This window comes from Myotis davidii, unplaced genomic scaffold (assembly GCF_000327345.1).
Source record: "Myotis davidii unplaced genomic scaffold, ASM32734v1 scaffold38, whole genome shotgun sequence".
Taxonomy (NCBI): Eukaryota; Metazoa; Chordata; class Mammalia; order Chiroptera; family Vespertilionidae; genus Myotis; species Myotis davidii.
This window is the reverse complement of record NW_006291383.1, coordinates 456,728-468,678: the sequence shown is the minus strand read 5'-3', so window position 1 is coordinate 468,678 and position 11,951 is coordinate 456,728. Positions and strand designations below refer to the sequence as shown.

General features: G+C 42.4%; 1 protein-coding gene across 1 annotated transcript in view; it reads left to right on the top strand.

The window, feature by feature from the left end:
• The window catches only part of MALT1 (MALT1 paracaspase), a 52,195-nt gene that overhangs the window by 7,569 nt on the left and 32,675 nt on the right, over positions 1-11,951 (top strand). The window contains exons 2-3 of the mRNA XM_015564501.1: positions 1,362-1,528; positions 11,742-11,863. Coding sequence (XP_015419987.1) covers positions 1,362-1,528; positions 11,742-11,863 — 289 coding nt within the window. The remainder of the gene's footprint in view (positions 1-1,361; positions 1,529-11,741; positions 11,864-11,951) is intronic.

Here is an 11,951-nt window from a genome sequence, read left to right as displayed (position 1 = left end):
GCCCCTGCTTCTCACTGTCCCGGTAATCACTACAAGAACCTCTGAGAGAAAGCTGCCTTCGAGTTTTGCCCGATGCCAGACAGTCCATTTTCTCCCCCTATGAGTCTGGATCCCCAGAGACTCGCCCAGAACTGGAGTTCAGAGCAGTCGGGAGCTTGTGTCTCCCTCCTGATTGAAAAAGACAACCGCATCCTCAGTTGCCAGCCCTTTCCGCGTGCGCCTCTGTACCTCTGCACTTTACTTCCGCACCTCCTCTGAGTCTCAGTGTGCTTTTCTCTTTCCTTCTAGTTGTAGAATTTCCACTCAGCCAGCCTTCCTGTGGTTCTGGATGATGTCCATTTTGTCTTTTAGTTGTAGTTTTGAAGTGGTTGTGTGAGGCAGGTGTTTACCTATGCCGCCATCTTGGTTTCTCTCAATTGTCTGTTCTTTTAATTGTTGAAAAAAATGAGTGCACATAGTAAAGTTCAGTAGTACAAAAAGCTTTATAGTGAGAAGTGAATCCTCCAGCCATGAGCTCTGCTCCCTTGGTCACTTCTCTAGGTCAGCACTGCTACCGGTTTCTTGGAAATTTTTCCTCAAAGTTAACTCTGTATATATAAGAACAAACACATACTCTTGCTAATTAAAATAGTATCATACAGGACATAACACTGTTCTGTATCTTTTTTTCATGTGAGTACACACATAAATACTCATGTTAATTTTTCATTATATTTTATATAAGTACAAGAAAGAGTAGAAAAATGTATCCGATCTTCCTATTCCCAAGTTACAAGTAAAAATTTTGATCAAAATCAAGGCCAGATTTCTCACACATCAAGTTTCTAGATTTCTCTCATTCTCCTAATTTAGTAGCCATAGAAGCTGAGTTGGACATGGGAATAAAGAGGAATCCCTGGTGATTGCAGAAGAATGAAGAAAGAACAGTAGCATTCATAATATAAATAGTTTTTCACCACTCAACACCCCGTGATTTATTTTCTACAACAGCTCTGGGGCCAAACATAGAGCAGGCATATTATCTAATCTATCTATCTATCTATCTATCTATCTAGATAGAAAAGCCTAAGTGACCGAAGGACCAGTCAACTGGTCACTATGATGCGCACTGACAACCGAGGGGACAGATGCTCAATGCAGGAGCTGCCCCCTGGTGATCAGTGCACTCCCACAGCCAACGTCCCACGGTCCCTCCCCACAGCCGGCCAGCCCCAGTTGGCCCTGATCAGGACTGGGCGAGATGACCCCGATCACCCCCAATTGCCGGCCAGGCTGAGGGACCCCACCCCTGCACATATTTGTGCACCGGGCCTCTAATATTGAAGAAAATTGTTAACTTGAATTAATTTCATTATTTCCAGTTGTCTGGACTTGGAGCAATGTTCTCTTAAGGTCTTGGAGCCTGAAGGAAGCCCAAGCCTATGTTTACTGAAGCTATTGGGTGAAAAAGGTTGTACAGTCACAGAGCTGAGTGACTTCCTGCAGACTATGGCACACACTGAAGTTCTTCAGCTTCTCAGCCCCCCAGGTAGGTTTTTCCCTTGGGTATGTTCTCCAGGAGTTCATGGAAACAAACGTGGAGGGAACTATCATACTTGACCAGAAGAATTGTGTTAAATATTTTGGGCCCTGGCCAGGGTTGCTCAGTTGGTTGGATGTTGTCCCATACACCAAAAGGTAACTGGTTTAGACTCCTAGTCAGGGCACATGCACCAGTTTCAGCTCAATCTATCCCTGGTGGGAGGCACACGGGGGATGGCCGGTCGATGTTTTACTCTAACATCGATGTTTCTCTCTCCGTCTCCCTTTCCCTTCCTCTCAAAATCAGTAAAAATACTTTTGGAAAAAGTAAATGTATGGAGCCTCATTTCCCCCCCAAGTTGACACATATTAAGGACATATATAAAGCAAATATGGTACATTGTGGTTCAAAAATCAGCTATTCAAAACATTTGGGACAAGTGGAATAATTTGAATATAACCTGCAATTAAATATTAGATAGTAGATATATCTAATGTGATAATGGTATTGTACTTCTATAGAAGAATGTCTTTATTCCAAGTAGATGCATGCTAAAGTATTTAGGTGTTAGATTTCTGTTAAAACAGTATAGCCAAAAAAATAAATATACACATATTTCTTGATATATATGTGTGTATATTAATGAGATAAAGCAAGTATGACAAATATTAATTGTTTACGATTTTTGTCAACATGACGCTTTTGAAATGTTGATTGACTCAACCATGTGATTTTTTTTCTGAGTATATCAATATTGAATAAGGTTTCTCACTTCCAAAGTTAGATGTGAGGAATAGGAAACAGTGTCTGTCATCCACAACTACAGGTAGAAGTAGTCAACTAAGCAGTGTCGGGCAGAAGGGACCAAGTCGGCTCAGTCTTCTGATGGCAGCAGCACTGCACACCTTCTTTCTCAGTTTGCCATTTAAAGCAAAGAAGCCAATCAAGATTTGGAGGGCCGTGAACTAAGGACTCTGTGCTCTCTGTTTTACATGGTTTTGCTGTATGCAATTACACAACAAACTTGTTTGTGATAATATTTTTAAGTTAACAGGATGAATGTAAAGTTATAATTCAGGTCTTTTTTTAATATATTTTATTGATTTTTTGCAGAGAAGAGGGGAGAGGGATAGAGAGTTAGATATATCGATGAGAGATCTATCAGCTGCCTCCTGCACGCCCCCCACTGGGGATGTGCCCGCAACCAAGGTACATGCCCTTGACCAGAATCGAACATGGGACCCTTGAGTCCGCAAGCTGACGCTCTATCCACTGAGCCAAACCGGTTCGGCAGGTCTTATTTTTTACTTTGTCAGTTTTGGGGTTGGAGAAGTAAGGGCACATGGTAGTCGTGTGCTATCAGTTACATTGACCAGAAACCTCAGCTCAGATTGACATAACAAAGGCAGCATGTTGGTTCTTCTGACTGAGAAGCCTTGAAGCAGATTGGGCTTCAAGAGAGGAGGCAGGGACAGCCCTGTTTTCAAGGAGTTGGTTCGTTTTCATCTTTGCTCTTCTTTTCTTATCGTTGACTTTCCCCTAAGACTGACTTTCTGCATATGCACAAGATATCAACTAGCTGTTGTTGCATCCATCTTTGTCCCAGCAAAAGTCCTAAGATTTTATAGTTAATTAACTTTGGTCATGTGCCTGTCCCTACACCTGTCACTCAAGCCAGGGGAATGGAATGTGCTGAACTGCCCGGCTTAGAGCCAGGAGTCCAGTTGGGTTGAGTCAGCTTTCCACAAAGCACACCAAACAAAGTCTACACATGGATCACCAAACAAAAGTGGGCCTGTTGGAAGGAGAAAGGAAGTAACAGATGCTGGGGAGGTTACTAAAATACCTACTACAAATGGAAAGGATCCTGGATTATGAGTCAGGAAACTTGGACTTTCAGGTTATCTTCTGCTTTACAAGGCCAAATGCAGATGATAAAATAGGCCTCCTATAAATGCCTCCTTTGTGTTATCACTGAATTGGATGCTTGACGTGTTTCTCATTGCCTCTTCATAACAAATATATAGAGAGTAAATTTTATCTGACCTCCAGTTTTTTCCTTTTCGGTGTCTTTTTGAATTTTGATGAAAATGCACACTAGAAATATTTTGTTTTCTCTTTTTGTAGTAATCCACTTTCATAGGAGGACTTTCATAGTTCTTATTTCACAAACAGTCCAATGGTTTTTCTCTGATTATCTTTATAAAGAGGTCTGTTTTGAATGAGTAAGTTGATTGTCAAAGATGCTGTGAGCCTATGAACAGGCCTTTCAAGCCTAAATGCAGGAAGCAGAGAAAGTGTTAGCTTTCTTTCAGTCTTGCTTTGCCATATTCCATTCCAATGGTTAGTGGATGACAGCCAGAGATAGCCAAAGGCAATGGCTGTAGTAGAGTTCTCTGTTTTTGAGAAGCTGACCAAGTTTCTTTTATGTATTTGAGTAGTCCAGAAGGTACTGGGCAACGTCCCCCCATCTCTGACTGGGGCAATTCCCTTGATTAGGAGCTAACTGCAGTGGTCCCTCACTTAGCATGAGGTCTGAGTTGAGGGTAACTCACACCAAGGAGCTTGCAATCTGTGGGCTCTGACACCTGATTTGTTTTCTGAAGGAATACCATAGAACTGAGGTTGTACCCTCTTCTGCTTTCTCTCAAACTGGGCTTTTCCACAGCTCCTGGGTGGCCAGCTTGTCCCTCAGTCTGGTCTTGCCTCTACTTTATTAGAGAAATGGTTTAGTTTTTATGCTTGGGTGGTATCCATCCCCATTTTCTAGCACTAGTTGTTTCCCTACTTTTTGTTTCCTTGGTCATCTCAGGGGGGATTGGAAGGGGACGGGGGCTTTAAATAAACGTGTTGAAATTGTTTGAACCAAAAGTCCATGTTTTTTTAGACCTTTTTTAATTTTCATTAAAAAATCAAAAACTCTGATCCCAAAGCAATTTTTGGTCTCTATATCCTTAGTAAATGTAGGTTAACTTAGATGTGGTGTTTTTATTTGTTTCTTTTGTTTCCATTGAACCATTTTGACTGCATATTTATAGGCTGTATCAGTTAGTTATGTAGATTATGAAATGGTTGCCAAGGGAGGAATGCCATGATCTGGAATTGGTTTAGCAGAGGCAGGACAATGGCAGGTATTTAGAGAGAATTAACATTTTACATGTGGGTTTTATTAGGTGAATCCTAAGGTTCTTCCTAACTCCAGTTTTATGATGTTGCCATTTTATTTCATCATATATAATAAAAGCCTAATATACAAATTGTGCCCTCAGGCAGGAGACCAGGAGTTCGACCGCTTGCTATGATATGCACTGACCACCAGGGGGCAGCACGGAACATGGCGGGCATCGGCAATACCCTGCAGTCTCTTGCCGGCTACCTAGGGGCAGGGGTGATGGGGTGGAGGTGCAGTGAGAATACGGGGTGGCCAAGCTCCCTCTCACTCCCCCTGCTGCCTTCCTTGCATTCTGGGGAAACCCCCATGCTCAGGTGCAGGGCGCCTGCGAGGAGTCCGCCCCGCACCCATGTGGTGGCCTCTTCCAAGTGAGCCAGGACTGTAGGAGCCGGTCAGGCTCCCCGGGGTTCACATAGGAGCCGCTCTGTGAGGCTGGCCAGGAGAGAGCACACTGCCTTCCTGGCTTCCGTGCAGCGCCACTGTGTTGCTCAGAGGTCCACGCTGTGCCCCATCCCGTGGCGTCTGGCCACACTCACTGCATCTCCGTGTGGGGACTTGGGCACTGTGACTCAGGCGGAAGGGGACTCATGGGGGCCCAGGTGCTGCCCAGGGCCCAGAGGTCAGCTGGGACCTGCCCTTCCACGCCAGACGCTCATGCTTCCTCGCTGGCCAGGCGTAGGGACCGCACCCGTACACGATTTCATGCACCAGGCTTCTAGTTCGTCATATAAAAGGTGCTTCACCCCCCATACGTATTGGGTGGCATGTGAGACCTCTTTTCCATTTGCCCCACCCCTTTTTTATTTCATAGCACTTCACTTTTTTCTCTAGTTCTTTGTAGCACACTCATTGTTATGTTTCTAATATCAATTTTAATTTTTTATTACTTTCTTGTCTCTAAAACAAGAGCAAATATTGTTGAATATTACTTTTTAGTATCCAAAATACCTCTACTTCACATTTTATCTTCACATTGTGAAGGAACAGAAGAGTACTGTTCTGAACATTTAAAATTTAAAGGTGAGCAAACATTTGTGTGGAACATGAAGTTTCCAGAAGTTATCATTTGGCCAGAATCACAGTTATTGATAAAGGTAGATTAGAACCCAGGCCTGCTGACCCTGATCTGAACTGTGTCATTCCCATGACGTTGGGAAATTTCTGAGTTGTTTGGGAAACTTAGTTATAGATTATCACCTCAGTTGCCTCTTTGACCCATGGACTTCCAATTTTTTCTTCTTGCCAAATTAAAAAGTACTCAAATACTAGATCATATTTCTAAAGGACTTTTCTTGTTTCATGAGTGGCAGAAATTTTCGAAGTAAAAATACCAAGAAGGGAAAGGAGGCAAAGGTGGAATGGATGGAATAAGGGTAAGGAAGAAGCAAAGAGATAGAAAGGGAGCAGTGAATGAGGTCAAAAAGAGTGTGTCTCCGCACCAGGGTGTTCAGGGTCACTGGGCAATGCAGGAGGATAAGGGATGCGATGAGCCTGGGTCAGCCACAGTAGGTGCACGTGTGAATTGACTTAGAAGGACATACATGGACATACTTGGATTGTGTGATGGGGGCAGATTGTGAGAGGAAGGGGAATGGCATTTATTCTGCACACTGTGGGGCACTCTTCAATGATAGCTTAGAAATTTTCAGAATAACTTTGAGGAAGAGTTGTAGATGAAAACTGATGGAAAAATTTTTTGGTTCATGGCCTCTGAAAATAGATGGATGCACTGTAGTGGATACAATAGATCTGTTCCTGAGAAAGCTGTTTATAAATTACATCTATATTTAAGTTCTTTGTGTGAGAGAATAACTTGAAGACACCAAAGATGAATCCATTATTCAACTCAAGAATTACCCTAATTTTTCTATGTTGGTGTCTGTTGAAAGCACAGTCCTCGTGTTCCATCATACCTAGTCACATTCCCCCTGGCTTCCAAGAAACCAAGTAACCTCTGACTTCTTTGCAGATGTTATCTGAAAATAGGCCTGTTTGCCAGGAAGCTATGTATTTGCCCCCCCCCCTTTTTTTGTTTTGTTTTGTTTTGTTTTGTTAATTCTCACCCGAGGATATTTTTTCCAAGTCTTTTCAGAGAGAATGAAAGGAGGGCGGGAGGGAAGAAGAGAGAGAAACATTGATGTGAGAGAGATACATTGGTTGGTTGCCTCCCAAGCATGCCCTGACCAGGGTCTGGATAGAACCTGCAACCCAGGAATGTGCCTTTAACCAGGAATCGAACCCATGACTCTTTGGTTCGAGGGCCAACATTTTAACCACTGAGCAACACTGGCCAGGGCTGCATTCACCCTGTAAAATAGGACTTTCGTATGCCTTGGTACACCCTCCACAGCACTGTGCCATCTTCTTTCCTTACCTTTGTTCAGCACCTCTAACTGTGGGCAGTGCGAGGGTGGTTACAGGTTGAACATGGTTCCCTGGCACACAACACTCTGTAGGAGGAAGGAAATATGTGTGGTTAAAACATGGGAGGTATTGTGACTTCTATTCTTTACTAAGGCGGTTTCCAAATCACATTTTTCCTTTCAGTTCTCAGTCTTTGAAGCAATAGATAATAAATACATGTATTTGCTTGCTTGTTGAAGACTAGACAAGTAAAATTGTTGGTAAGGACAGACGTGTAAACTTTGAGTTTGAATGTACATTAAAAATAATTTGGACTTGCCTCCCACACCAAGGAAGGATACCTTTATTTTTTAAAAATATATTTTTATTGATTTCAGAGAGTAAGGGAGAGGGAAGATAGAAACATCAATGATGAGAGAGGATCATTGATTGGCTGCCTCCTGCATTGTCTCCTACTGGGGGTCGAGCCTGCAACCCAGGCACATGCCCTTGACTGGAATCAAACCTGGAACCCTTTAGGCCGCAAGCTGACGCTCTATCCACTGAGCAAAACCAGCTAGGGCAAGGAAGAATACCTTTAAAACATTCTGGCCCTATGAGCCCTTTCCACTAATGTCATTCATTCCTTGCTAAGTCACTCTAGGGCAGTGGTTCTCAACCTTCTGGCCCTTTAAATACAGTTCCTCATGTTGTGACCCAACCATAGAATTCTTTTCATTGCTACTTTGTAACTGTAATGTTGCTGCTGTTATGAATTGTAATGTAAATATCTGATATGCAGGATGGTCTTAGGCGACCCCTGTGAAAGGGTCGTTCGACCGCCAAAGGGGTCGTGACCCACGGGTTGAGAACCGCTGCTCTAGGGAGAAAGCCATTTAACTTCCATTGGGCTTGTCTCTTTTCTCTTTGTGTAACAGCAGAGAATATTTGCCATGGTAAATTGAGAAGCACTGTCATGGTGCAAGATCGCACACTGCCTGACATACTCCCTCCAGTCAGAGAAGCTCACTGTGGCGGAAGCTGGGTTAGCATGGGAGGTTCATTAGCGCTAGGAATTGGAGGTGGGGCCTTTGGGATGTGATTAGGTCATGAGGTGGAGCCCTCATGAGTGGGATTAGTGTCCTTATAAAAGGGACTTAAGAGAGGACACTTTTCCTTCCCTCTATGTGAGATCACAGCATGAAGACAGTAGTCTGTGAACCAGGAAGTGGGTCTTCACCAGACACTGAGCCTGGAGGGACCTTGGTCGTGGAGTTCCCAACCTTCAGAACTGGAGGAAATAAATGTGTGTTGTGTGTTGTTTAAGCCAAAAAAAGAATCACTGAACTATGTGAGGTGGCAGATGTGTTAATTAGCCTGATTTACTTGATTGTGGTAGTCATTTGACAATGTGTACGTATATTAAATCATGTTGTACATGTTAAATATATACAATTTTTACTTGTCAGTTATGCCTCAATAAGCTTAGAGGAAAAGGAGTCACTGGGATAACAAAAGTATGAGGATTTTAAAGCCCAAGAAAACCCTTATTTGCATCCTGGTTCTGCTATTTTAACAGTGGAACAAAGAAATCATCTCAGGTTAAATAATTTACCCAAGTTAATTTACTGAAAATTACTTAACTTCATTTTCATTGTAACATAGATCTAATTAATATCTAACTCACATTGTTATTTTGAAGGTAAAATCAAAATGTCTGGCCCATATAAAGCAGTCAGGAAATTGCTGCTACAGTAATTGTTTTTATTATTGTATATTCATTCAACAAATACGTGTTGAACACTGTCATTATGCGCCAGGCGCTGTGGTATGCGTCGGGTGAACTGGTGACTAAGAAAAACAAGGTCATTGCTCCCGCAAAGCTTACAGTTTAGTAGATGAGACAGAAATTAAGAAACAGGGGTTTCAGGTGATTAGTGCAATGAAGACCACAAAGCAGAGTGGATGTAGTAGAGAACCAGGTGGAATAGCTCATTTAGAGACCTTTCCCAAAGAAGCTGGAGAATCTGCCATGGAACAGTGGGGGCTGGAGGGAAAATCCAGCAGGGGACTAGTAAGTGGGAAGGCAGACAATAGCGTGTTTTCCGAAGGAAAGAGGACCAAAGTGGCTGGAGTGTGGTGAGCCAGGAGGAGGAGAATGGTAGGGAAGAAGTCAAAGAGATCCGTTCATGAGGGCTTTAGGATATGTTAAGGAGTTTGGATTTTTCTGAGTACAATGGGAGGGCAGTAGAGGATTTTAATTGAAGTCGTGATTTGGATTAATTCATGTTTTCAAAATACGTTGGTCTGCTGGTTGGAAGTGAGGAAACAACTTAGCAGGCTGTAACAGTAGTTTAGTCAAGAGCAGATGGTGGCTTGGGTTAAGATTATGACATTGAAGGTGATGAGACCTGGAAAAGCTTAACTACAGGACCTAAAGGTAAATTCCATGTGGAGAGTGACAAGGAAGGAGGGATTCAGGGTTGCCTGCTAAATTTAGTCCTGCATCGGGCACATGGGTGTAGGCTGGAAACCATTCTCCCAGTGATGGGGAAGAGCACAGGGTCTAAGGGGGGGTGGGGGGTACACTATTCAGGAAGGAGTTGGACATGCTAGGTTTGAGATGGCTCTAAGACATCCACGTTTTAAAGCCAATTTAGTCACAATTCCTGTTTTGTTTTGTTTTTTCAGAATAATACTTGTTCCCTTCTATTGTTGCAACTTTATTTCCTCTTATCTCACCTAAACTTTGAAATTCAGAGTCTCTGAATCTTAAAGTTGTGCTGTAAGTCTCTCCTGGCATTAAAATACACTCGTGAATTCGCTGGCTTACATTTCTACCAGCGTGTATTACAGGATTCAGAGAAACTGTTATGTTATCCATCCTTGCTAATTTGGCTTCAATATAAAGAATTACTCTCCCCTGGCAAAAGTTTTAAATTCTTTTTTGAGAGGCTCTACTCTATTTACTAAAGATTTTCTAGTGTTTCTCCTGGCCCTTAAAAGTAATAAATATTTACTCATTTTGGATTTTGGTCTTATATAGTATCTTTCTGGCATGATTTCACATACCTGTTTTACCTTACCTGCAATTTTTTTTCCGTAGAAAACTTGGTACTTTTGATGTATTAAGCTGATATTTAGACTAACTCCTCTTAAGTTGTAATCTTGATTTGTTCCTTTGGATTAGTAGGTTGAGAAGAAAAATAAACTGTCAAGAGATCATATTAAAAATAGAGGAGGAAAGAAAAAAGTAGGTGCAGGAAATTAAGTTCATTTGTTTTTTAATCCTTACCCGAAGATATTTTTTCCATTGATTTCTTTTTTTTTAGAGTGGAAGGGAGGGAGGAGAGAGAGAACGAGAGAGAGAGAGAGAGAGAGAGAGGAGAAGAGAAACATCAACATGAGAGAGACCCATCGATTGGAGCCTCCCACTGGTGTCCCGGCCGGGGCCAGGGATTGAACCTGCAACTGTGGTACATGCCCTTGATGGAATTGAACCCGAGACCCTTCAGTCTGTGGGCCAACCCTCTAACCACTGAGCAAACTGGCCAGGGCATGTTTCGATTACCTTTTCTCCTTCTTTCCTAAAAGCCACCCAACCCAGTGTTATGTGTTATAACTTTGATTTCTTTTGTGTCAGTTATCTGTTGTTGCATAACAAATTACCCCAAAACAAGTAGCAGCCATCGTTTCTTCTCTCACCCAGTTTCTGAGTATAGAATCCAGAAGTGGCTTTGCCGGGTGGCTTGGGCTCACATTGGGCCTCTAATGTGATGGCAATCACACTGTCGGTCAGGCCGAAGCCACCTGAGGGTTTGGCTGGGTTTGGAGAATCCCCTTCTCCGGTGGCTGGTCCACGTGGCTATTGGCAGGAGGCCACGTTTCTTTCCTCACTGGTTGGGCCTCTTCAGGGCTGCCTGAGCATCCCTGTGCCATAGCAGCAGGCTTCCCCAGGGGGAACGATTAAGAGCTGGGACGGAGGGTGGGGAAGGGTCTCTTTTCATTATTGACTCCAGGATTTTCTTTAAACTCCTGTCAAAGTTTTCCAAATTAACATGCTGGTAGTCATTTCTCAAATGAGAAATGTTTGTATCACTTGTATCAAATTTATATCCTGCTCTTCTGGTTCTGTATCTTTCTGCTTTCAGAATAATTGTCATTTTAATACTAAATCATAGCATTGAAATTCAGATGTCTTTTGTAGACAGTTTTAGTGGCATTTCAACTCAGCACTTGTCTTACTAACAGTGCACTAACTGAAGTTTAGGCCATATGTGCATTTATGACCAAATATTCAAAGAGCCGGCACTGAAAACTATATTGTGACTGCTGCCTGGCAGATGTCTATTGCAAGGTGCATCCTGATTCAGATGTGTTAGAATGTGGAAAAAATATTTCTAAGAATTGAAGAAATATGACAAACAGTTTTCTGCCCCAGTTGTGGGAAGTACAACAGATCAAAGTTTTCTGCGGGCAAGTTTCTTTCCTCCTGGTTTTACCAAGCCTGGAACGTCACAAACCCAGAATCTGGTGGGGGGGATGTGAATGGGCGATTGTTACGAGGATGAATATGCAGGTTATTTCCAAAATACTTCTCTCTTTTTGGGGAGAGGGGGAGGGTTCAGAAATATAAACGAGGAAAACCTCTCTTTTGTGACTTTATTTACTTAACTTTTTTTTTTTTTACTTTTTTTTTTTAAGGAATAAAGATCACTGTAAACCCAGAATCAAAGGCAGTCTTGGCTGGACAGTTTGTGAAATTGTGTTGCCGGGCAACTGGACATCCTTTTGTACAATATCAATGGTTCAAAATGAATAAAGAGGTAATTCTTAGTGTTTTTTTAATCCCTCTATCATAAGAAAACAGAATGATAGAAAATGAAGTAGCATTGTTAGCCTCAATATGTTTTT